Source organism: Ranitomeya imitator, chromosome 1 (genome assembly GCF_032444005.1).
Source record: "Ranitomeya imitator isolate aRanImi1 chromosome 1, aRanImi1.pri, whole genome shotgun sequence".
In the NCBI taxonomy this organism is placed as follows: Eukaryota; Metazoa; Chordata; class Amphibia; order Anura; family Dendrobatidae; genus Ranitomeya; species Ranitomeya imitator.
In genome coordinates this window covers 575,985,843-576,010,281 of record NC_091282.1, presented here as the reverse complement: position 1 = coordinate 576,010,281, position 24,439 = coordinate 575,985,843, and the positions used below count along the sequence as shown (strand labels likewise).

The 24,439-nt window shown below is 46.1% G+C and overlaps 2 protein-coding genes across 5 annotated transcripts in view; both read right to left on the bottom strand.

The window, feature by feature from the left end:
- Nucleotides 1-24,439, bottom strand: part of MISP (mitotic spindle positioning) — a 602,516-nt gene that overhangs the window by 349,654 nt on the left and 228,423 nt on the right. The window lies entirely within an intron of this gene.
- The window catches only part of PALM (paralemmin), a 245,994-nt gene that overhangs the window by 190,608 nt on the left and 30,947 nt on the right, over nt 1-24,439 (bottom strand). Inside the window, exon 1 of one of the 4 annotated variants that reach the window (XM_069767840.1) lies at nt 20,540-20,902. The exons of 2 other annotated variants lie outside the window; for them this stretch is intronic. In XM_069767840.1, coding sequence (XP_069623941.1) covers nt 20,540-20,544 — 5 coding nt within the window. In that variant the 5' untranslated portion in view covers nt 20,545-20,902. Of the gene's footprint in view, nt 1-20,539; nt 20,903-24,439 lie in introns of those variants that run through there. One more of the 4 variants, XM_069767838.1, reaches the window with a different exon arrangement.

The following is a 24,439-nucleotide window of genomic DNA, read 5'->3' as shown; positions in this document are numbered from 1 at the left end:
TCAAATCTGATCTAATTATTTTGAGAGCAGAGAACAACCTCTCTACACTAACTTGGGTTGGTGGCAAAGCAGTAACCACTCGGGCAACATCTCTGACAATGTCAGGATACAAAGGAATCGCTTGTTGCACGGTTATTTTTGATGAACGGTCAAATTTCTCAATTTCTTTTAGTGCACATGAAAAATTCTGCTGAAATGTACTGGCTGTGTTATTGTAAAGAGGAATGGTCAAAACTACCTTCTTCCAGGATCCAGGAACCCATTAAAAGCTACAGGAAGCGACTAGAGGCTGTTACTTTTGCAAAAGGAGGATCTACTAAATATTAATGCCACTTTTCTGGTGGGGTGCCCATACTTATGCACCTGTCAAATTTTGTTTGAATGCAGATTGCACATTTTCTGTTAGTACACTAAACCTCATTTCAAGGCAAAAACATTACTGTGTCCAACAGTTATTAGATATATGAAACTGAAGTAGCTGTTGCAAAAAACAATTTTTATAAAACATTAAGCTTAAGATTAATAGGGGTGCCCAAACTTTTTCATATACCGTATATACTCGAGTATAAGCCGAGATTTTCAGCCCAAATTTTTGGGCTGAAAGTGCCCCTCTCGGCTTATACTCGAGTCACGGTCGGCAGCAGGGTCGGCGGGTGAGGGGGAGAGAGGACTGTCACATACTTACCTGCTTCCGGGGCTCCTGGCGCTGTCCCTGCAGTCCCACGGTCTTCGGTGCCGCAGCTCTTCCCCTGTTCAGCAGTCACGTGGGACCGCTCATTAAAGTAATGACTATGGACTCCACTCCCATAGGGGTGGAGCCGCATATTCATTTCTCTAATGAGCGGTAATGGTGACCGCTGATAGAGGAAGAGGCTGCGGCACCCGGAGACCAGCTGTCTGGGAGAAGGAGCCAGGGACGCCGGGAGCAGGTAAGTATGTCATATTCACCTGTGCGCGTTCCACCCGCCGGGCGCCGCTCCGTCTTCGCATCCTCTTGCAGTGACTGTTCAGGTCAGAGGGCGCGATGACGTACAAGTGTGCGTGCCGCCCTCTGCCTGATCAGTCAGTGTGGAGAGACGCCGAGACGGAACGCTGAGGAGCTGCGGGCAAGAGAGGCGAGTATGTCATTTTTTTTTTATTGCAGCAGCAGCAATGGCACAACTTTCTAAGGCACATCTATGGGGCAATAATGAACGGGGCAGAGCACTATATGGCACAGCTATGGGGCAATAATGAACGATGCAGAGCAATCTATATGGGGCACAGCTTTCTATGGCACAACTTGGGGCAACAATGAACGGTGCAGAGCATTCTATATGGGGCACAGCTTTATATGGAGCATCTATGGGGCAATAATGAACGGTGCAGAGCAATCTATATGGGGCACAGCTTTATATGGCACATCTATGGGGCAATAATGAATGGTGCAGAGCATTCTATATGGGGCACAGCTTTGTATGGCACATCTATGGGGCAATAATGAACGGTGCAGAGCATTCAATATGGGGCAGAGCTTTCTATGGCACATCTATGGGGCAATAATGAACGGTGCAGAGCATTCTATATGGGGCACAGCTTTCTATGGCACATGTGTGGGGCAATAATGAACGGTGCAGAGCATTATATATATATTGGTATCTATTTTTATTTTTGAAATTCACCGGTAGCTGCTGTATTTCCTACCCTAGGCTTATACTCGAGTCAATAAGTTTTCCCAGTTTTTTGTGGCAAAATTAGGGGGGTCGGCTTATACTCGGGTCGGCTTATACTCGAGTATATACGGTATATTAAAAAAAAACGCTAGTTACGTATATAGAGGCACAATGGGAAGCAAAATACAGGATTAAAATCTGTATACATAAAACTATTTTGAATATACTGTACATCTTACATATACTCGGGTCGGCTTATACTCGAGTATATACGGTAACTGTATCTAGTTTCTGTTGTAGCACAGTACTGGCTAATGCAGAGTTGCCATAGCCTGCGGTGTATTCCAAAGAAAAGTTATCTGTCTGAGAAACCCATTCTCTATCCAGCAGAATATCAGTTGCATGCGAACTAGAGATTCCTAACCTTGCCCTAAAAGATCAAAGCAATGCATACATATACTGACATATAGATGGTTTACTTCCCTAGTGCATGCTTTTATCTCCAATGCAAAGAAAGTGCTACAGAAAGGTGCTCAAGGATGTGGTCTCTCCAAAAGGAGCCCCTGTCCTCTTCAAAACCAACTGGCCCTGCAAGGATCAGGAACCAGTGTTGTACAAAGTGTCTGCTGCCAAAAAGTCTCCAGAGCTTGAAGTCTACATTTGTCTTCCACAGAAGAAGGGAATGGGTAGCATGGAGAGGTGGCCCATAAGGTCACGTCTTCCCATGTTCTTAAGGGTGCTTTGACATTGTGCTTATCTTCACAATCATGGGTCCCGTCGGACTTACAGCCGAACTCCACAGCAAAATAGGATTCAGATATATGCGTCAACGAGCACCATCATAATCTATGGCCCCATCGGTGCATATGTCGAGATCCCGTATTGCGGGGGGGTTTGGACTCAAGCTCTGACAGGACCAAAAAACTGTGGAGCTCCATTCCGTACACGCTTTACGTCCATTTGCTGCTGAAGCTGGTAACAGCTGATGGCTGGGTGCAATAGATGTGCACCCCCAATGATCACATATAGATCACTAAGGATAGTTCATCAACAGCACAGTAGTGGAAAACCTCTTTAACCCCTTCACCCCAAAGCCTGTTTTCACCTAAGTGACAGGGCCAATTTTTACAATTCTGACCACTGTCACTTTATGAGGTCATAACTCTGAAACGCTTCAACGGATCTTGGTGATTCTGACATTGTTTTCTCGTGACATATTGTACTTCATGAAAGTGGTAAAACTTCTTCGATATGACTTGCATTTATTTGTGAAAAAAACAAAAATTTGTCAGAAATTATGAAATATTAGCAATTTTCAAACTTTTAGTTTTTATGCCCTTAAATTAGAGAGTTATATCACACAATATAGTTAATAAACAACATTTCCCACATGTCTGCTGTACATCAGCACAATTTTGGAAACATAATTTTTTTTGTTAGGGAGTTATAAGGGTTAAAAGTTGATCAGCGATTTCTCATTTTTGCAACAAAATTTGCAAAACTATTTTTTTTACGGACCACCTCACACTTGAAGTGACTTTGAGGGGTCTATATGACAGAAAATGCCCAAAAGTGACACCATTCTAAAAACTGCACCCCTCAAGGTACTCAAAACCACATTCAAAAAGTTTATTAACCCTTCAGGTGCTTCACAGGAATTTTTTGAATGTTTAAAAAAATTTTAACATTTAACTTTTTTCTTCACAAAATTTTTACTTCAGGTCCAATTTGTTTCATTTTACCAAGGGTAACAGGAGAAATTGGACCACAAAAGTCGTTGTACAATTTGTCCTGAGTACGCCGATACCCCATATGTGGGGGTAAACCACTGTTTGGGCACATGGCAGAGCTCGAAAGGGAAGGAGCGCCATTTGACTTTCCAATGCAAGATTTGCTGGAATTGAGATCGGAGCCCATGTCACGATTGGAGAGCCCCTGACGTGCCTAAACAGTGGAAACCCCCACAAGTGACACCATTTTGGAAAGTAGACCCTCTAAGGAACTAATCTAGATGTGTGGTGAGCACTTTGAACCTCCACGTGCTTCACAGAAGTTTATAATGTAGAGCCGTAAAAAAAAATTCTTATTAATTTTCACAAAAAATGATCTTTTTGCCCCCAATTTTTTTCCCCAAGGGTAACAGGATAAATTGGACCCCAAAAGTTGTTGTGCAATTTGTCCTGAGTACGCCGATACTTCATATATGGGGATAAACCACTGTTTGAGCGCATGGCAGAGCTCGGAAGGGAAGGAGCGCCATTTGACTTTTCAATGCAAAATTGGCTGGAATTGAGATCGTAACCCATGTCGCATTTGGAGAGCCCCTGGCGTGCCTTAACAGTGGAAACCCCCCACAAATGACCCCATTTTGGAAAGAAGACCCCCTAAGGAACTTATCTAGATGTGTGGTGAGCACTTTTAACCCCCAATTGTTTCACTAAAGTTTAGAATGTAGCGGTGTGAAAATTAAAAAATCATTTTTTCTTTCCACAAAATGATGTTTTAGCCCGCAATTTTTTTTTCGCCAAGGGTAACAGGAGAAATTGGACCACAAAAGTTATTGTCCAATTTGTCCTGAGTACGCTGATACCCCATATGTTGTGGGGAACCACCGTTTGAGTGCATGGTAGACCTCGGAAGGGAAGGAGCGCCGTTTGAAATGCAGACTTAGATGGATTGGTCTGCAGGTGTCATGTTGCATTTGCAGAGCCCCTGATGTACCTAAACAGTAGAAACCCCCCACAAGTGACCCCATATTGGAAACTAGACCCCCCAAGGAACGTATCTAGATGTGTTGTGAGAGCTTTGAACAAACAAGTGTTTCACTACAGTTTATAACGCAGAGCCGTGAAAATAAAAAATATTTTTTTTTCCACGAAAATGATATTTTAGCCCCCACGTTTTTATTTTCCCAAGGGTAACAGGACAAATTAGACCCCAAAAGTTGTTGTCCAACTTGTCCTGAGAACGCTGATACCCCATATGTTGGGGGAAACCACTGTTTGGGCGCACAGGAGAACTCGGAAGGGAAGGAGCAGTGTTTTAGTTTTTCAAAGCAGAATTGGCTGGAATTGAGATCGGACGCCATGTCGCGTTTGGAGAGCCCCTGATGTGCCGAAACAGTGGAAACCCCCCAATTCTAACTGAAACCCTAATCCAAACACACCCCTAACCCTAATCCCAATGGTAACCCCAACCCTAACCCTAGCCCTAACCCTAGTCCTAACCCTAGCCCTAATGGGAAAATGGAAATAAATACATTTTTTTTACATTTTATTATTTTTCCCTAACTAAGGGGGTGATGAAAGGGGGGTTTGATTTACTTTTATAGCGTTTTTTTTGGCGGATTTTTAGGGTTGGCAGCTGTCACACACTAAAAGACGCTTTTTATTGCAAAAAATAGTTTTTGCATCACCACATTTTGAGAGCTATAATTTATCCATATTTTGGCCCACAGAGTCATGTGAGATCTTGTTTTTTGCGGGACGAGTTGTCGTTTTTATTGGTAACATTTTCGGGCAGATGACATTTTTTTATCGCTTTTTATTCCGATTTTTATGAGGCGGAATGAACAAAAATCAGCAATTCCTGGAATTCTTTTAGGGGGGGCGTTTATACCGTTCCACGTGTGGTAAAATTGATAAAGAAGCTTTATTCTTCAGGTCAGTACAATTACAGTGATACCTCATTTATATCATTTTTTTATGTTTTGGCGCTTTTACACAATAAAACTATTTTATATAAAAAAATAATTGTTTTTGCATCGCTTTATTCTGAGAGCTATAACTTTTTTATTTTTCTGCTGATGACGCTGTATGGCGGCTTTTTTTTTGCGGGACAAGATGACGTTTTCAGCGATACCATGGTTATTTATATCCGTTGTTTTGATCGCGTGTTATTCCACTTTTTGTTCGCCTGTATGATAATAAACCAATGTTTTTTGCCTTTTTTTTTTTTGCGGTGTTCACTGAAGGGGTTAACTAGTGGGATAGTTTTATAGAGCGGGTCGTTACGGACGCGGAGATGACAAATATGTGTACTTTTATTGGTTTTTTTTAATTTACATAAATAAATGGATTTACTGGGAAATTTTTTTTTTTTTCTTTATTTGGCGATTTTTTTATTTTTTTTATACATTCTATTTTTTTTTTTTTTACTTTCTACCATTGTCCCAGGGTGGGACATCACTGTATTAGATCAGATCATTGATCTGACAGTGTGCATAGCACTCTGTCAGATCAACGATCTGACAGACAAGCTTAGGTGGCTTTCCGGCGCCTGCTCTCAGCAACTCTCAGCAGGCAACGGCTAGCCAGGTCATTTCATGACCCGGAAGGAGTCCGGCGGCCATCTTGGATCCGGGGACTCCTTCCGGGTCACCGGAGCAACGCGATCTCATCGCGTTTCTCCGGTGGGAGAGCGCAGGGAGCCCCCGTCCCTGCGCGATCCCCCTCTATGCCGCTGTCACTACTGACAGCGGCATCAGAGGGGTTAAATGCCTGCGATCGGCGATAGCGCTGATCGTGGGCATTGCAGCTGGGTGTCAGCTGTCATATACAGCTGACACCCGCACCCGATCACCGCGGCGCTCAGCGCGAGACCGCGGTGATCGGTGCGCCGTACTAGTACAGCTGCTGGCACAAATGCAGTGCCGGCAGCGCAGTACTAGTACGGCACATGTCGCGAAGGGGTTAAGGAACAGTGTAATAGCAATTCCAAGATAAATTCTTTTTTCATACTCTTGCAGTTTAGCCCCAGGCAAATACATGATAACCTGGAGGACAAATACTGCCCAGGAGCAGGAGCAGAATCATGTCAACTATGTTTTTCCAATTTATTTTATTCCATACTTAAATCTCATGAAATCAAACTCCTTTAACCCCTTTCTGCCATTAGACGTACTATTGCGTCCATGTGGGGTGGGCTTTACTTCCCAAGGACGCAATAGTACGTCATATGCGATCCGCAGCGCTCACGGGGGGAGCGCCGCCGATCGCGGCCGGGTGTCAGCTGTTTATCGCAGCTGACATCCGGCACTATGTGCCAGGAGCGGTCACGGACCGCCCCCGGCACATTAACCCCCGGCACACCGCGATCAAAGATGATCGCGATGTGCCGGCGGTACAGGGAAGCACCGCGCAGGGAGGGGGCTCCCTGCGGGCTTCCCTGAGCCCCCCGCAGCAACGCGATGTGATCGCGTTGCTGCGAGGGTCTCACCTCCCTCCCTGCTCCCTCCAGCCCCGGATCCAAGATGGCCGCGGATCCGGGTCCTGCAGGGAGGGAGGTGGCTTCACAGAGCCTGCTCAGAGCAGGCACTGTGAAGGCTGCAGCGCTGCATGTCAGATCAGTGATCTGACAGAGTGCTGTGCAAACTGTCAGATCACTGATCTGTGATGTCCCCCCCTGGGACAAAGTAAAAAAGTAAAAGAAAAAAATTTCAAATGTGTAAAAAAAATTAAAAAAAATATTCCAAAATAATGAAAAAAAAAAAAAAATATTATTCCCATAAATACATTTCTTCATCTAAATAAAAAAAAAAAAACAATAAAAGTACACATATTTAGTATCGCCGCGTCCGTAACGGCCCGACCTATAAAACTGGCCCACTAGTTAACCCCTTCAGTAAACACCGTAAGAAAAAAAAAAAAAAACGAGGCAAAAAACAACGCTTTATTATCATACCGCCGAACAAAAAGTGGAATAACACGCGATCAAAAAGACAGATATAACTAACCATGGTACCGCTGAAAGCGTCATATTGTCCCGCAAAAAACTAGCCGCCATACAGCATCATCAGCAAAAAAATAAAAAAGTTATAGTCCTGAGAATAAAGCGATGCAAAAATAATTATTTTTTCTATAAAATAGTTTTTATCGTATAAAAGCGCCAAAACATAAAAAAATGATATAAATGAGGTGTCGCTGTAATCGTACTGACCCGAAGAATAAAACTGCTTCATCAATTTTACCAAACGCGGAACGGTATAAACGCCTCCCCCAAAAGAAATTCATGAATAGCTGGTTTTTGGTCATTCTGCCTCACAAAAATCGGAATAAAAAGCGATCAAAAAATGTCACGTGCCCGAAAATGTTACCAATAAAAACATCAACTCGTCCCGCAAAAAACAAGACCTCACATGACTCTGTGGACCAAAATATAGAAAAATTATAGCTCTCAAAATGTGGTAACGCAAAAAATATTTTTTGCAATAAAAAGCGTCTTTCAGTGTGTGACGGCTGCCAATCATAAAAATCCGCTAAAAAACCCGCTATAAAAGTAAATCAAACCCCCCTTCATCACCCCCTTAGTTAGGGAAAAATTAAAAAAATGTATTTATTTCCATTTTCCCATTAGGGCTAGGGTTAGAGTTAGGGCTAGGGTTAGGGTTAGGGCTAGGGCTAGGGTTAGGGCTAGGGTTAGGGCTAGGGTTAGGGCTAGGGTTAGGGCTAGGGTTAGGGCTAGGGTTAGGGTTAGGGTTAGGGCTAGGGTTAGGGCTAGGATTAGGGCTAGGGTTAGGGCTAGGGTTAGGGCTAGGGTTAGGGCTAGGGTTAGGGCTAGGGATAGGGTTAGGGTTAGGGCTAGGGTTAGGATTAGGGTTAGGGCTAGGGTTAGGGCTAGGGCTACAGTTTGAGTTGGGGCTAAAGTTACAGTTAGGGTTTAGATTACATTTACGGTTGGGAATAGGGTTGGGATTAGGGTTAGGGGTGTGTCAGGGTTAGAGGTGTGGTTACGGTTACTGTTGGGATTAGGGTTAGGGGTGTGTTTGGATTAGGGTTTCAGTTATAATTGGGGGGTTTCCACTGTTTAGGCACATCAGGGGCTCTCCAAACGCGACATGGCGTCCGATCTCAATTCCAGCCAATTCTGCGTTGAAAAAGTAAAACAGTGCTTCTTCCCTTCCGAGCTCTCCCGTGTGCCCAAACAGGGGTTTACCCCAACATATGGGGTATCAGCGTACTCAGGACAAATAGGACAACAACTTTTGGGGTCCAATTTCTCCTGCTACCCTTGGGAAAATACAAAACTCGGGGCTAAAACATATTTTTTGTGGGAAAAAAAAAGATTTTTTATTTTCACGGCTCTGCGTTACAAACTGTAGTGAAACACTTGGGGGTTCAAAGCTATCACAACACATCTAGATGAGTTCCTTAGGGGGTCTAGTTTCCAAAATGGTGTCACTTGTGGGAGGTTTCTACTGTTTAGGTACATTAGGGGCTCTGCAAATGCAATGTGACACCTGCAGACCATTCCATCTAAGTCCTCATTCCAAATGGAGCTCCTTCCCTTCCGAGCCCTCCCATGCGCCCAAACAGTGGTTCCCCCCCACATATGGGGTATCAGTGCACTCAGGACAAATTGGACAACAAATTGTGGGGTCGAATTTCTCCTGTTACCCTCGGGAAAATACAAAACTGGGGGCTAAAAAATAATTTTTGTGGGAAAAAATTTTTGTTTTATTTTTACGGCTCTCCATTATAAACTTCTGTGAAGCCCTTGGTGGGTCAAAGCGCTCAGCACACATCTAGATAAGTTCCTAAGGGGGTCTACTTTCCAAAATGGTGTCACTTGTGGGGGGTTTCTACTGTTTAGGTACATTAGGGGCTCTGCAAACGCAATGTGACACCTGCAGACCATTCCATCTAAGTCTGCATTCAAATGGCACTCCTTCCCTTCTGAGCACTCCCATGTGCCCAAACAGTGGTTCCCCCCACATATGGTGTATCATCGCACTCAGGACAAATTGGGCAACAAATTTTGGGGTCCAATTTCTCCTGTTACCCTCAGGAAAATACAAAACTGGGGGCTAAAAAAATAATTTTTGTGGGAAAAAAATTTTGTTTTATTTTTACGGCTCTGCATTATAAACTTCTGTGAAGCACTTGGTGGGTCAAAGTGCTCACCACACCTCTAGATAAGTTCCTTAGGGGGTCTACTTTCCAAAATGGTGTCACTTGTGGGGGGTTTCAATGTTTAGGCACATCAGTGGCTCTTCAAACGCAACATGACGTCCCATCTCAATTCCTGTCAATTTTGCATTGAAAAGTCAAACGGCGCTCCTTCCCTTCCGAGCTCTCCCATCCGCCCAAACAGTGGTTTACCCCCACATATGGGCTATCAGCGTACTCAGGACAAATTGTACAACAACTTTTGGGGTCCAATTTCTTCTCTTACCCTTGGGAAAATAAAAAATTGGGGGCAAAAAGATAATTTTTGTGAAAAAATATGATTTTTTATTTTTACGGTTCTACATTATAAACTTCTGTGAAGCACTTGGTGGGTCAAAGTGCTCACCACACCTCTAGATAAGCTCCTTAGGGGGTCTACTTTCCAAATTGGTGTCACTTGTGGGGGGTTTCAATGTTTAGCCACATCAGGGGCTCTCCAAACGAAACATGGCGTCCCATCTCAATTCCAGTCAATTTTGCATTGAAAAGTCAAATGGCACTCCTTCGCTTCCGAGCTCTGCCATGCGCCCAAACAGTGGTTTACCCCCACATGTGGGGTATTGGCATACTCAGGACAAATTGTACAACAATGTTTGGGGTCCATTTTCTCCTGTTACCCTTGGTAAAATAAAACAAATTGGAGCTGAATTAAATTTTTTGTGAAAAAAAGTTAAATGTTCATTTTTATTTAAACATTCAAAAAATTCCTGTGAAGCACCAGAAGGGTTAATAAACTTCTTGAATATGGTTTTGAGCACCTTGAGGGGTGTAGTTTTTAGAATGGTGTCACACTTGGGTATTTTCTATCATATAGACCCCTCAAAATGACTTCAAATGAGATGTGGTCCCTAAAATAAAATGGTGTTGTAGAAATGAGAAATTGCTGGTCAACTTTTAACCCTTATAACTCCCTGACAAAAAAAAATTTTGGTTCCAAAATTGTGCTGATGTAAAGTAGACATGTGGGAAATGTTACTTATTAAGTATTTTGTGTGACATATCTCTGTGATTTAATTGCATAAAAATTCAAAGTTGGAAAATTGCGAAATTTTCATAATTTTCGCCAAATTTCCGTTTTTTTCACAAATAAACGCAGGTACTATCAAATAATTTTTACCATTGTCATGAAGTACAATATGTCATGAGAAAACAATGTCAGAATCACCAGGATCCATTGAAGCGTTCCAGAGTTATAACCTCATAAAGGGACAGTGGTCAGAATTGTAAAAATTGGCCCGGTCATTAACGTGCAAACCACCCTTGGGGGTAAAGGGGTTAATGGAATAAAAATAGAGGAGTTTTCTAATTTCTGTCATTTCTGCATCCCTCCTGTCCTATAATCCATAATATGTGTAATTCATGCATCCCTTCTGTCCTACAATCCAAAAGCTGTCATTTCTGTGTCCCTCCTGTCCTACAATCCATAATCTGTAATTTCTGTGGCTTTCTTCTCCTATAATCCATAATCTGTGTAATTTCTGCATCCCTCTTGTCCTACAATCTATAATTTCATTTCTGCATCAGTACTGTTTTACAATCCATAATGTCATTTCTGCATTCCTTACGTGTTACAATATGTAATCTGTCATTCCTGCGTCCCTTTTGTCCTACAGTCTATAATGTAATTTCTGCGTCCCTCTTATCCTACAATCCACAATCTGTCATTTCTGCGTCCCTCTTGTCCTATAATCCATAATATCTTTTCTTCGCCCTCATGTCCTACAATACATAATCTGTCATTTCTGTGTCCTTCTTGTCCTACATTCCATACATTCCATAATCTGTCATTCCTGCGTTCCTCTTGTCCTACAATCCATAATCTGTCTATTCTTCGCCCTCCCATCGTACAATCCATAATCAGTCATTTCTGCGCCCCTTCTGTCCTACAATACATAATGTGTCTTTTCTGTGTCCCTCCTGTCCTACATTCCAATTCCATAATCTGTCATTCCTGCGTCCCTCTTGTCCTACAATCCACAATCTGTCATTTCTGCATCCCTCTTGTCCTACAAACCATATCTTTTCTTCGCCCTCCTGTCCTACAATCCATAATCTGTCATTTCAGTGGACCTCTTGTCCTACATTCCATAATCTGTCATTCCTGCGTCACTCTTGTCCTACAATCCATAATCTGTCTATTCTTCACCCTCCCTGTCCTCCAATCCAATAATCTGTCATTTCTGCGTCCCTCCCATCCTACAATCATAATCAGTCATCTCTGCATCCCTCTTGTCCTACAATCCATAATCTGCCATTCCTGTGTTCTTGTCCTACAATCCATAATCTGACATTTCTGCGCCCCTTCTGTCCTACAATACATAATCTGTCATTTTTGCATCCTTCCTGTCCGACAATCCATACAATTTCTGTATCCATCCTGTCATTCAATCTATGTCATTTCTGCGCCCTTCCTGTCCTACAATTCATAATCTGTCATTTCTGCGTCCATCTTGTCCTACATTCCATAATCTGTCATTTCTGCATCCCTCCTCTCCTACAATCCATAATCTGTCATATGTGTCCCTATTGTCCTATAATACATAATCTGTGTCATCTCTGCATCCCTCTTGTCCTACAATCCATAATCTGTCATCCCTGTGTTCCTCTTGTTCTACATTCTATAATCTGTCATTTCTGCGCCCCTCTTGTCCTACAATCCATAATCTGTCATTTCTGCATACCTACTATCCTACAATCCATAATCTGTCATTTGTGTCCCTCTTGTCCTATAATATATAATCTGTGACATCTCTGCATCCCTCTTGTCCTACAATCCATAATTTGTCATTCCTGTGTCACTCTTGTCCTACATTCCATAATCTGTCATTTCTGCATCCCTCTTGTCCTACAAACCATATCTTTTCTTCGCCCTCCTGTCCTACAATCCATAATCTGTCATTTCAGTGTACCTCTTGTCCTACATTCCATTCCATAATCTGTCATTCCTGCGTCACTCTTGTCCTACAATCCATAATCTGTCTATTCTTCACCCTCCCTGTCCTCCAATCCAATAATCTGTCATTTCTGCGTCCCTCCCATCCTACAATCATAATCAGTCATCTCTGCATCCCTCTTGTCCTACAATCCATAATCTGTCATTCCTGTGTTCCTCTTGTCCTACAATCCATAATCTGACATTTCTGCGCCCCTTCTGTCCTACAATACATAATCTGTCATTTTTGCATCCTTCCTGTCCGACAATCCATACAATTTCTGTATCCCTCCTGTCATTCAATCTATGTCATTTCTGCGCCCTTCCTGTCCTACAATTCATAACCTGTCATTTCTGCGTCCCTCTTGTCCTACATTCCATAATCTGTCATTTCTGCATTCCTCCTGTCCTACAATCCATAATCTGTCATATGTGTCCCTATTGTCCTATAATACATAATCTGTGTCATCTCTGCATCCCTCTTGTCCTACAATCCATAATCTGTCATCCCTGTGTTCCTCTTGTTCTACATTCTATAATCTGTCATTTCTGCGCCCCTCTTGTCCTACAATCCATAATCTGTCATTTCTGCATACCTACTATCCTACAATCCATAATCTGTCATTTGTGTCCCTCTAGTCCTATAATATATAATCTGTGACATCTCTGCATCCCTCTTGTCCTACAATCCATAATTTGTCATTCCTTTGTCACTCTTGTCCTACATTCCATAATCTGTCATTTCTGCCTCCCTCCTGTCCTACAATCCATAATCTGTAATTTGTGTCTCTCTTGCCTATAATACATAATTTGTGTCATCTCTGCTTCCCTCCTGTCCTACAATCCATAATCTGTCATTTCTGCGTCCCTCTTGTCCTACATTCCATAATCTGTCATTTCTGCATCCCTCCTGTCCTACAATCCATAATCTGTCATTTGTGCCCCTCTTGTCCTATAATACATAATCTGTGTCATCTCTGCATCCCTCTTGTCCTACAATCCATAATCTGTCATTCCTGTGTTCCTCTTGTCCTACATTCTATAATCTGTCATTTCTGCGTCCCTCTTGTCCTACAATCTATAATCTGTCATTTCTGCATACTTACTATCCTACAATCCATAATCTGTCATTTGTGTCCCTCTTGTCCTATAATATATAATCTGTGACATCTCTGCATCCCTCTTGTCCTACAATCCATAATTTGTCATTCCCGCGTCCCTCTTGTCCTACATTCCATAATCTGTCATTTCTGCCTCCCTCCTGTCCTACAATCCATAATCTGTCATTTGTGTCTCTCTTGCCTATAATACATAATTTGTGTCATCTCTGCTTCTCTCCTGTTCTACAATCCATAATCTGTCATTTTTGCGTTCCTCTTGTTATATAATCCATAACCTGTCATTTCTGCGCCCCTCTTGTTCTACATTTCATAATCTGTCATTCCTGCATCCCTCTTCTCCTACAATCCATAATCTCTAATTTCTGCGTCCCTCTTGTCCTACAATCCATAATGTCTTTTCTTCGCTCTCCTGTCCTACAATCCATAATCTGTCATTTCTGCGTCCCTCCTGTCCTACAATCGATAATGTCATTTCTGCGTCCCTCTTGTCCTACCATCCAAAATCTGTGTCATTCCTGCGTCCCTCCTTTCCTACAATCCATAATCTGTCATTCCTGCGTCCCTCTTGCCCTAGAATCTATAATGTAATTTCTGTGTCCCTCTTGTCCTACCATCCATAATCTGTCTATTCTTTGCACTCCTGTCCTACAACACATAATCTGTAATTTCCTACAATCCATAATATCAGTCTTTCCTGTGTCCCTCTTGTTCTATAATCCGTAATGTCATTTCTGCAACCCTCTTGTCATACATTCCATAATCTGCCATTTCGGTGTCCTTCTTGTCCTATAACCCCTAATCAGTGTCATTACTGCGTCCCTCCTGTCCTACAATCCATAATCTGTCATTTCTGCGTTCCTCCTGTCCTACAATCAATAATATGTCATTTCTGCGTCCATCTTGTGATACAATCCATAGATCTGTCATTTCTGCGCCTTCCTGTCCTACAATCCATAATCTGTAATTTCTGCATCCCTCCTGTCCTACAATCAACAATCTGTCATTTCTGCTTCCCTCTTGTCCTGCAATCCATAATCTGTCTATTCTTTGCCCTCCTGTCCTACAATCCATAATCTGTCATTCCTGCTTCCTTCCCATCCTACAATCAATAATCTGTCATTCCTGCGTCCCTCCTGTCCTACAATCCATAATCTGTCTAGTCTTCGCCCTCCTGTCCTACAATCTATAATCTGTCATTTCTGCGTCCCTCTTGTGCTACAATCCATAATCTGTCATTTCTGCTTCCTTCCCATCCTACAATCAATAATCTGTCATTCCTGCGTCCCTCCTGTCCTACAATCCATAATCTGTCTATTCTTCGCCCTCCTGTCCTACAATCTATAATCTGTCATTTTTGCGTCTCTCCTGTCCTACAATCAATAATCTGTCATTTCTGCGTTCCTCCTGTCCTGCAATCAATAATCTGTCATTTCTTCGTTCCTCCTGACCTGCAATCAATAATCTCTCATTTCTGCTTCCCTCTTGTCCTACAATCCATAAACTATCTATTCTTCTCCATCCTATCCTACAATCCATAATCTTAGTCTTTTCTGCGTCCCTCTTGTCCTATAATCGGTAATGTCATTCCTGCGACCCTCTTGTCATACATTCCATAATCTGACATTTCTGTGTCCTTCTTGTCCTATAATCCCTAATCACTGTCATTACTGCGTCCCTCCTGTCCTACAATCCATAATCTGTCATTTCTGCGTCCCTCCTGTCCGACAATCAATGTCATTTCTCCGTTCCTCCTGTGCTACAATCCATAATCTGTCTATTCTTCGCCCTCCTGTCCTACAATCAATAATCTGTCATTACTGTGTCCCTCCTATCCTAATCTGTCATTTCTGCGTCCCTCCTGTCCTGCAATCCATAATCTGTCATTTCTGCGTCCCTCCTATCCTACAATCAATAATCTGTCATTTCTGCGTCACACCTGTCCTACAATCCATAATCTGTTTATTCTTTGCCCTCTTGTCCTACAATCCATAATCTCTATCCCATTCACAGACCTTGGGACTGCCATTCACAACCGGCTGCAGCTTGCTGATGAGAACTCCTGTGCCATCTTACAATCGCCTCATTCCATTAGTAATATATTAGGCTGGTTATGCACTTTGCTAATACATTATGTAAAGTACCTATACACCGGAGAACCTTGAGAAATGCTCCTATATTGTATTCTCACATCTCAAATGCACTTCCATGTTAAAATGCTGCATACAATACGGGCTGGTTGCCGACCCAAACTGGCAGATCAGCAGCTATTTGTATGAGCCAACAAGAGAAGTTGCCACAGCAATCAATGACCCCATCACAGCGGCGTTTTTATGTCCTGCACAATCAATATAACTGGAAATGAAAAAAAGGTGGTAGTACGTCACTCTCATTACAATCACTATATGAGATTGCCTCTATAGCCAGCAGTTCTCTTTTGGCAGCTTACTACTGTGAAGACGGTTCATCACTGACTCGCAACTCTCCATAGCAACATAGTGAGACGGAGATACCTCATTACTAAGACATTAACATTATCCAAGTTTCCTGAAACTGCCAACATTCCTCTTATCTCATGTGAAAATAAAGAAATACTCTACCATCCGTAATCAACACAATTCATATGAATTTCTGTAACTTCACAAAATGTATGGGACAGTAACATTAACAGCGATGAGTCTTCTGGCAACAACGTACATTTCACAGCAGAAGACAACGCCACACACCTTACAGAGGAGATGCTGAGGGTCTGCGAGGTGTGGTGGGGGACCCAGACGGGGTGATGCTGGAGGTCCTGCACAAGGATTTCTGGGCTGGCAGGTATGAGGCAAGGCTTCACGTTACCGCCAGGGTGGCCAGCTTCACTATGTATATTTTCTGGACAGCTTCTTGAAAAATTACGGACACACAATATTCTTTACGGACACATTATCGTAATTGTGATAAGACATCAGCTGCATTCACTGCAAACTGTAAAGTGATTATTACAGTCAAAAGAATTGGAATAAATTTCTTCAGCTTCAAATCAAAATCATGGACTCCATGAAAGACAAATGAGTAAGGGTGGGCAAATGATTTGCTGCCACTTTATGACAGGCGGGACCTCCAGCCCTAGGGACCCCAATGGATCCTAATGATGAAAAGGATGCCGCAGACATGTAGCACTGCGTTCTGGTACCTACGGCAGGCATGACGCCCTATGCAGGCTTGATAAAAGTCATGTGAGGCCGGAAGGTTCCCATTCATGACACTTAGCTCAGACTTCTTTAGTGCTGAGATGTTTCCGCATTACTGAATGATTTCACTACATGGATAGTAGGAATCAATTAGACATACACATTTGTGTAAGTTAAAGCCGGCGCTCAATAATAGTCAGTGAGCGAGCGTTCAGCCAGTCGCAGCATGCTGCCATACAGCTACACTGGCAGTGATTAAATTGCTGTTATTATGTCACTGTGTTATTATACAATTGTGTTTGTTGGTTATTAATTCCCTGCGCGTTATTATAGAGCGCGGCTCATGACTCTATAACTTGACGAGCATTATGGCATTTCTAGGTTATGTGACACCAGTAATGTTAGTCTCCTTCTCCGCGGGTTGTTATTCCATGAAGGAGGTTTCTGTAGGAAGTGCATTGTTGGCCGCAGTAGGAACTGGAACCTTGTTTTGGAATGTGTCTCTGGTTCCGTACTGAGGCCACTCACTCCCTGTTCCCTTTCCTGCTCATTCTGTCTCCACTCCATGATGTCTCCCTCCTTCTCCTCCTCTCCCCGCTGCCTCTGCATTCTTTCATCTTCCTAGTGCTACCCTGCTCTCTTCTCACTACGGTTCCGCCTATTGCACCTTGCAGCCATGTCTAAATTCTGCATCACAGCCCCTCCTTTGGAGCATCACAGGTGGCCACTGATTTTTTTCCATAGGGATCCGACAATTACACAGCATTGGATGGATCCAGCAATGCCAACAGGTGTTAGTAAAGGATCAGAGAGCTCCTAGCCCCAGCCTGGGGACTTGAATCAGGAGGAGGGAGGCTCCCTGTACCAGGAACAGTTCATATGAAGGGCAGGCAGCAATAGAAGGGGAGCAAGCACAGCAACAGACCACCCAGAAAGAGTGACTGTATAGTTACAACAGCACTGGCAAATGGCTAGAATTCTTGTTGACATGTCACAGCAGAGGGTACAAGGCAACCATGGGCAGCACTCATTTATCAGGACTGGCAGCACAGCAACAGGGATGTGATTACAGGACACTAAAGAGATAGGGAAAGGTGGGGGTGAGCACACAGATCTGGAGAGAAGAGGCAGAGGGTCCTGGAGAGAAGAGGCAGAGGGTCCTGGAGAGAAGAGGCAGAGGGTCCTGGAGAGAAGAGGCAGAGGGGCCTGGAGAGAAGAGGCAGAGGGTCCTGGAGAGAGGAGGCAGAGGGGCCTGGAGAGAAGCGACAGAGGTTCCTGGAGAGAAGAGGCAGAGGGGCCAGGAGAGAAGAGGCAGAGGGTCCTGGAGAGAAGCGGCAGAGGTTCCTGGAGAGAAGAGGCAGAGGAGCCAGGAGAGAAGCGACAGAGGTTCCTGGAGAGAAGAGGCAGATGGGCCAGGAGAGAAGTGACAGAGGGGGCCTGGAGAGAAGTGACAGAGGGTCCTGGAGAGAAGAGGCAGAGGATCCTGGAGAGAAGAGGCAGAGGGGGCCTGGAGAGAAGTGACAGAGGGTCCTGGAGAGAAGAGGCAGAGGGGGCCTGGAGAGAAGTGACAGAGGGTCCTGGAGAGACGAGGCAGAGGGTCCTGGAGAGAAGAGGCAGAGGGGCCTGGAGAGAAAAGGCAGAGGGTCCTGGAGAGAAATGACAGAGGGTCCTGGAGAGAAATGACAGAGGGTCCTGGAGAGAAGCGACAGAGGGTCCTAGAGAGAAGAGGCAGAGGGGCCTGGGGAGAAGAGGCTGGGGGGAAGAGGCAGAGGGTCCTGGGGGGAAGAGTCAGAGAGTCCTGGGGGGAAGAGGCAGAGGGTCATGGGGGAAGAGGCAAAGGGTCCTGGGGAGAAGATGCAGAGGGTTCTGGGGTGAAGAGGCAGATGGGCCTGGGGGGGAAGAGGCAGAGGGACCTGGGGGAAGAGGCAGAGGAGCCTGGGGAGAAGAGGCAGACGCGACTGGAGGGAAGAGGCAGAGGGGCCTGGGGAGAAGATGCAGAAAGTCCTGGGGAGAAGATGCAGATGGGCCTGGGGGGGAAGAGGCAGAGGGACCTGGGGGAAGAGGCAGAGGAGCCTGGGGAGAAGAGGCAGACGCGACTGGAGGGAAGAGGCAGAGGGGCCTGGGGAGAAGAGGCAGATGGGTCTGAGGGTAGAGGCAGAGGGGCATGGGGAGAAGAGGCAGAGGGTCCTGGGAAAAAGAGGCAGAGGCGTCTGGGGAAAAAGAGGCAGAGGCGTCTGGGGAGAAGAGGCAGAGGGGTCTGGGGAGAAGAGGCAGAGGGCCTGGGGAGAAGGGGCAGAGGGGTCTGGGGAGAAGAGGCAGAGGGGCCTGGGGGGAAGAGGCAGAGGGGCCTGAGGTGCAGAGGCAGAGGGGCTGGGGAGCAGAGGCAGAGAGTCCTGGGGGGAAGAGGCAGAGGGTCCTGGGGGAAGAGGCAGAGGGTCTTGGGGGGAAGAGACAGATGGTCCTGGTGAGAAGAGACTGGGGAGAAGAGACAGAGGGTCCTGGGGGGGAAGAGGCAGAGGGTCCTGGGGGGAAGAGGCAGGTGGTCCAGGTGAGAAGAGGCAGAGGGTCCTGGGGAGAAGAGACAGAGGGTCCTGGGGAGAAGAGACAGAGGGTCCTGAGGGGGAAGAGACAGAGGGTCCTGGGGGGAAGAGGCAGAGGGTCCTGGGGGGAAGAGGCAGAGGGTTTGGGGGGGAAGAAGCAGGTGGTCCAGGTGAGAAGAGGCAGAGGGTCCTGGGGAGAAGAGACAGAGGGTCCTGAGGGGGAAGAGGCAGAGGGTCCTGGGGAGAAGAGGCAGAGGGTCCTGGGGAGAAGAGGGAGTGGGTCCTGGAGAGAAGAGGCTGGGGAGAAGAAACAGAGGGTCCTGGGGGGAAGAGGCAGAGGGTCCTGGGGGAAGAGGCAGAGGTGCCTGGGGAGAATGTTCAGAGGGTCCTGGGGAGAATGGGCAGAGGGGCCTGGGGGGAAGAGGCGGAGGGTCCTGGGGGGGAAGAGGCAGATGGTCCTGGTCAGAAGAGGCAGAGGGTCCTGGTGAGAAGAGGCTGTGGAGAAGAGACAGAGGGTCCTGGGGGGGAAGAGGCAGAGGGTCCTGGGGGGGAAGAGGCAGAGGGTTTGGGGGGGAAGAGGCAGGTGGTCCTGGTGAGAAGAGGCAGGTGGTCCTGGTGAGAAGAGGCAGATGGTCCAGGTGAGAAGAGGCAGAGGGTCCTGGGGAGAACAGGCAGAGGGTCCTGGGGAGAACAGGCAGAGGGTCCTGGAGAGAAGAGGCAGAGGGTCCTGGGGGGAAGACGCAGAGGGCCCTGGGGAGAAGAGCCAGAGGTGCCTGGGGAGAAGAGGCAGAGGTGCCTGGGGAGAATGTTCAGAGGGTCCTGGGGAGAATGGGCAGAGGGGCCTGGGGGGAAGAGGCGGAGGGGCCTGGGTGCAGCCTGTACCATGCAGGAAAATGGCATTATACATCTATAGTGAGAAAGTGGGTGTGGGGGTGCACAAGCTGGAAAAATACAGAAGTGCAAGGAAAAGGGCAAGAAAAGACAAGGCAGCATGGGGATGTAAGAGGAATGCCAATGATGAGCCTACAGCTAGGTGCCATAAGGAGTGGGGTGAGGCAGGAGGGAAGCAGGGTAGGGGTGCATTGCGAGATGAGGCAGGGCTGATAGGTACTGCATGCAGATAGCAATTCTAGGCAATGGGCAGTGAAAAGCGTTTCCAGGTCTCTTGTACTCACTCCATGGTGCAAGCTCCTGCAACAGCTCGGGGTGATGTGCAGGCGGCAGAGCCTGGTCTGGCCCTCAACGTCTGTGTGTTGATGTGAAAGGAGGGAGGCACCAGCAGGGCAGTAGCCTCACTATACGATCGCTATGTATCCGGCGCCCTCTAGTGGACACAGAGGAGGCTGCACGCTCGGACACATTTGCATACAGAATACCTTGTACCAGAGATACGTCATGGTAGGAAACGTGCAAATCTCGCCGTGTTATTATTCCAGCCGCCTTCCTTCAAGCAGTATGTGGCCTCCATGCTGTGTCCTTGAAGTAGGGCTCTTGTTTCCTGCTCCATAACCCCATCATTGTTTCCCAATGGTTGTCTTGTGAAGTCACATGTACAGCTGACAATACTGAAGGTTCCTCCTGTATTTTTGCTGTCAGGATCGCCCATCAATAAAAATGCAAGAAAATGAAAATAGTATTGTAAAGAGGCGTTATTATCACCGTAAGTGAATCCTGTGGTGTTTTACTGGGTTCTAAAGTGAAGTAAATCCATGGTACCCATTAGTGGCCTACTAGCTATACCCGGCAACCTTGATCCGTCAGGCCCTGTGGTCAGTGGCTCTGTGGGGCTTACGCCTGAGGCTCCTCGACACTGAATTCTGGTGTATGCGCTGATGACTGTAATGATGCAGAGCCCGTGTGTTGTCTGTCAGACATCAGTCCACATCGTGGAACCCGCATCAAGCACGTGGATACAGTAGAAAATGAGGTTTGATGCAGCCCGCTGTGCTCCACCTCCTGCATCATTATAGTCAATGGCCCCGGCAGTGCAAGTTTTTGAATCCCATCTTCCAGGACTTCAGGTGAAAGCCCCGACGGAGTCGCTGGCGTGAGGGTAACATAATGGCAATATAGCCTAAGAAAGAGGGACACCACCATGACGCATTTTATTTTGCACTTAGCAAGCATAGAAGAGCCCTCGAATACAGTATGAAGTTACCATAGTGCCCCTTAAACAGTTTAACACCCCAGCAGTGCCCTAAAACTACAGTATGCTCCCCCAAACACAATAGAATTCTCCCACAGTGCACTCCAAACACAATATGAGGCCTCCACAGTACATTTTCTCACTCACTGTATGACACCATTAAGCCACGTTCACACTCTCAGTATTTGGCCAGTATTTTACATCAGTATTTGTAAGCCAAGACCAGGAGTGGGTGATAAATGCAGAAGTGGTGCATATGTTTCTATTATAAAAAAAATGTATTTAAATATCAGTGGCGCTTGCTGAACTAGTTCCTTGCAGCAGATATTGACAGTACCACTTATCTGTGTCGTATACTAAGAATAATATAAATGATGGTATATCTGCGCTAGGAATAATCCCCTTTTATTTATATGAGACAATAATTAGAAAAAAAGCCCCTATTATTCCGGTTATCAACTAGTCCTAATTGTATCTAGGATTTTACCTTATTGGACACAGTGAAGACCTTCAGTTTTTTTCTGTACCCACTAGGCTCCTTTCAATGTAACTCTCATCCAAATTTAGATACTACAAAATAAACGTATAAAATGTTCTTTAGTACTATAGGGGCGCACAAACCATCCCAGAGAGATATATAAAATCTATAATATAACGCTGGGAGCGTCACTCTGTCCGAAGCCTTTATAGACTGCGCAAGCGCCGGGGCAGTCTGGCCCCCACAGAGTGACGCTCCCAGGAGATCGCGGTATGCGTAAACACTGAACGCACACCGCGATCTCCACCGGAGAGGCAGGGACCGTGGACGCGCCAGGAGGGTGAGTATATTCACCTGTCCCCCGTTCCAGCGCTGCGTGCGGCTCCGTCTCCCGGGTCCTCTGCTGTGACGTTCACAGTTCAGAGGGCGCGATGACGCGCTGGAACGGGGGACAGGTGAATATAGCAAGTGCTGGGGGGCCTGAGCTAGCGGCAATACTGGCACATGACCCCACCTGCTCAGGCCCCCCAGCACTCGGCACCCAGCGACGATAGGTGAGTATGGTATTTTTTTATATATATTGCTGCAGCATATGGGGGCATATAATACCATGGAGCATCTTATGGGGGCCATAAACCATAATGGAGCAGTGTATGGGGGCATATACACTGGAGTGTCTTATGGGGCCATAAACCATAATGGAGCAGTGTACGGGGGCATATATTATGGAGCATCTTATGGGGGCCATATACCATAATGGAGCAGTGTACGGGGGCATACACACTGGAGCATCTTATGGGGGCCATAAACCTTTATGGAGCAGTGTACGGGGGCATACACACTGGAGCGTCTTATGGGGGCCATAAACCTTTATGGAGCAGTGTACGGGGGCATACACAATGGAGCATCTTATGGGGGCCATAAACCTTTATGGAGCAGTGTACGGGGGCATACACACTGGAGCGTCTTATGGGGGCCATAAACCTTTATGGAGCAGTGTACAGGACATACACACTGGAGCGTCTTATGGGGGCCATAAACCTTTATGGAGCAGCATATGGGGCATATGGATGGGAGAAGCAAATTAAAGAACGGTGGCGCAGGATGGGAGCAGCACATGACAGAACGGGGGCGCAGGATGGGAGCAGCACATGACAGAATAGGGCAGCACATGACAGAACGGGGGTGCAGGATGGAAGCAGCACATGACAGAATGGGTGCAGGATGGGAGCAGCACATGACAGAACGGGCACAGGATGGGAGCAGCACATGACAGAACAGGGGCGCAGGATGGGAGCAGCACATGACAGAACGGGGGCACAGGATGGGAGCAGCACATGACAGGATGAGGGCGCAGGATGGGAGCAGCAAATGACAGAATGGAGGCGCAGGATGGGTGCAGAACATGTCAGAATGGAGGCGCAGGATGGGAGCAGCACATGTCACAATGGGGGCGCAGGATGGGAGAAGCACATGACAGGATGGGGGCACAGGATGGGTGCAACACATGACAGAATGGGGGCACAAGATGGGTGCAACACATGGCAGGATGGGGGTGCAGGATGGGTGCAGCACATGACAGGATGGGGACGCAGGATGGAGCAGCACATGTCAGAATGGGGGTGCAGGATGGGTGCAGCACATGACAGGATGGAGACGCAGGATGGAGCAGCTCATGGCAGGATGGGGACGCAGGATGGAGCAGCACATACCAGGATGGAGACCATATACCAATATAAATGCTCGCCACCCGGGCGTAGAACGGGTTCAATAGCTAGTATATATATAAAAGCGCATGAAATACACAAATATATTTTTGGCTCAAATCTTTGAGGTATTGCTAGAGAAGACGTTACCTCCTATAGTATGGTTTGTTCCTCCGCTCCTTTGTGCCTGTAGTTAAAATCCTTATAATACGTCCTGATATCCAGGCGGGTCTGTTGCACAACTCATGCGGGTGGTGAGCGCTGCCCCGGCCGGTGGCAGTGCTCAACCACAACCGTCACTTGCGGTCGATAGGGTGGGGTGCACAAAAGCACCCTCGAATACAGTATGAAGTTACCATAGTGCCCCTTAAACAGTTTAACATGCCTCCACAATAGATTCCTACACACATAACATGTTGCCCCCAAAAGTCCTCACACACAGTTTGATGCTCCAACACGCAACAGGATGCCCTCAGTGTACCCCACAGCCCCTCCCACAGTATGTTCCCCCACCCAGTGTAACACCCCCAACCAACCTCTACCAACACAGTTTGATGCCTCTACATTGCACTCACACACAGTTTGACTCCAACAGTATCTCCCATACACAGTATGATGCCCCTACAACCCTACACACCGTATTGTATACCACAAAGATCCTTCCTCACAGTATGATTCTCCCACAGCCCTACGCACAGTATAATGGCCTCACTGCATACAGTATGATGTCTTCATTTTCCACCAC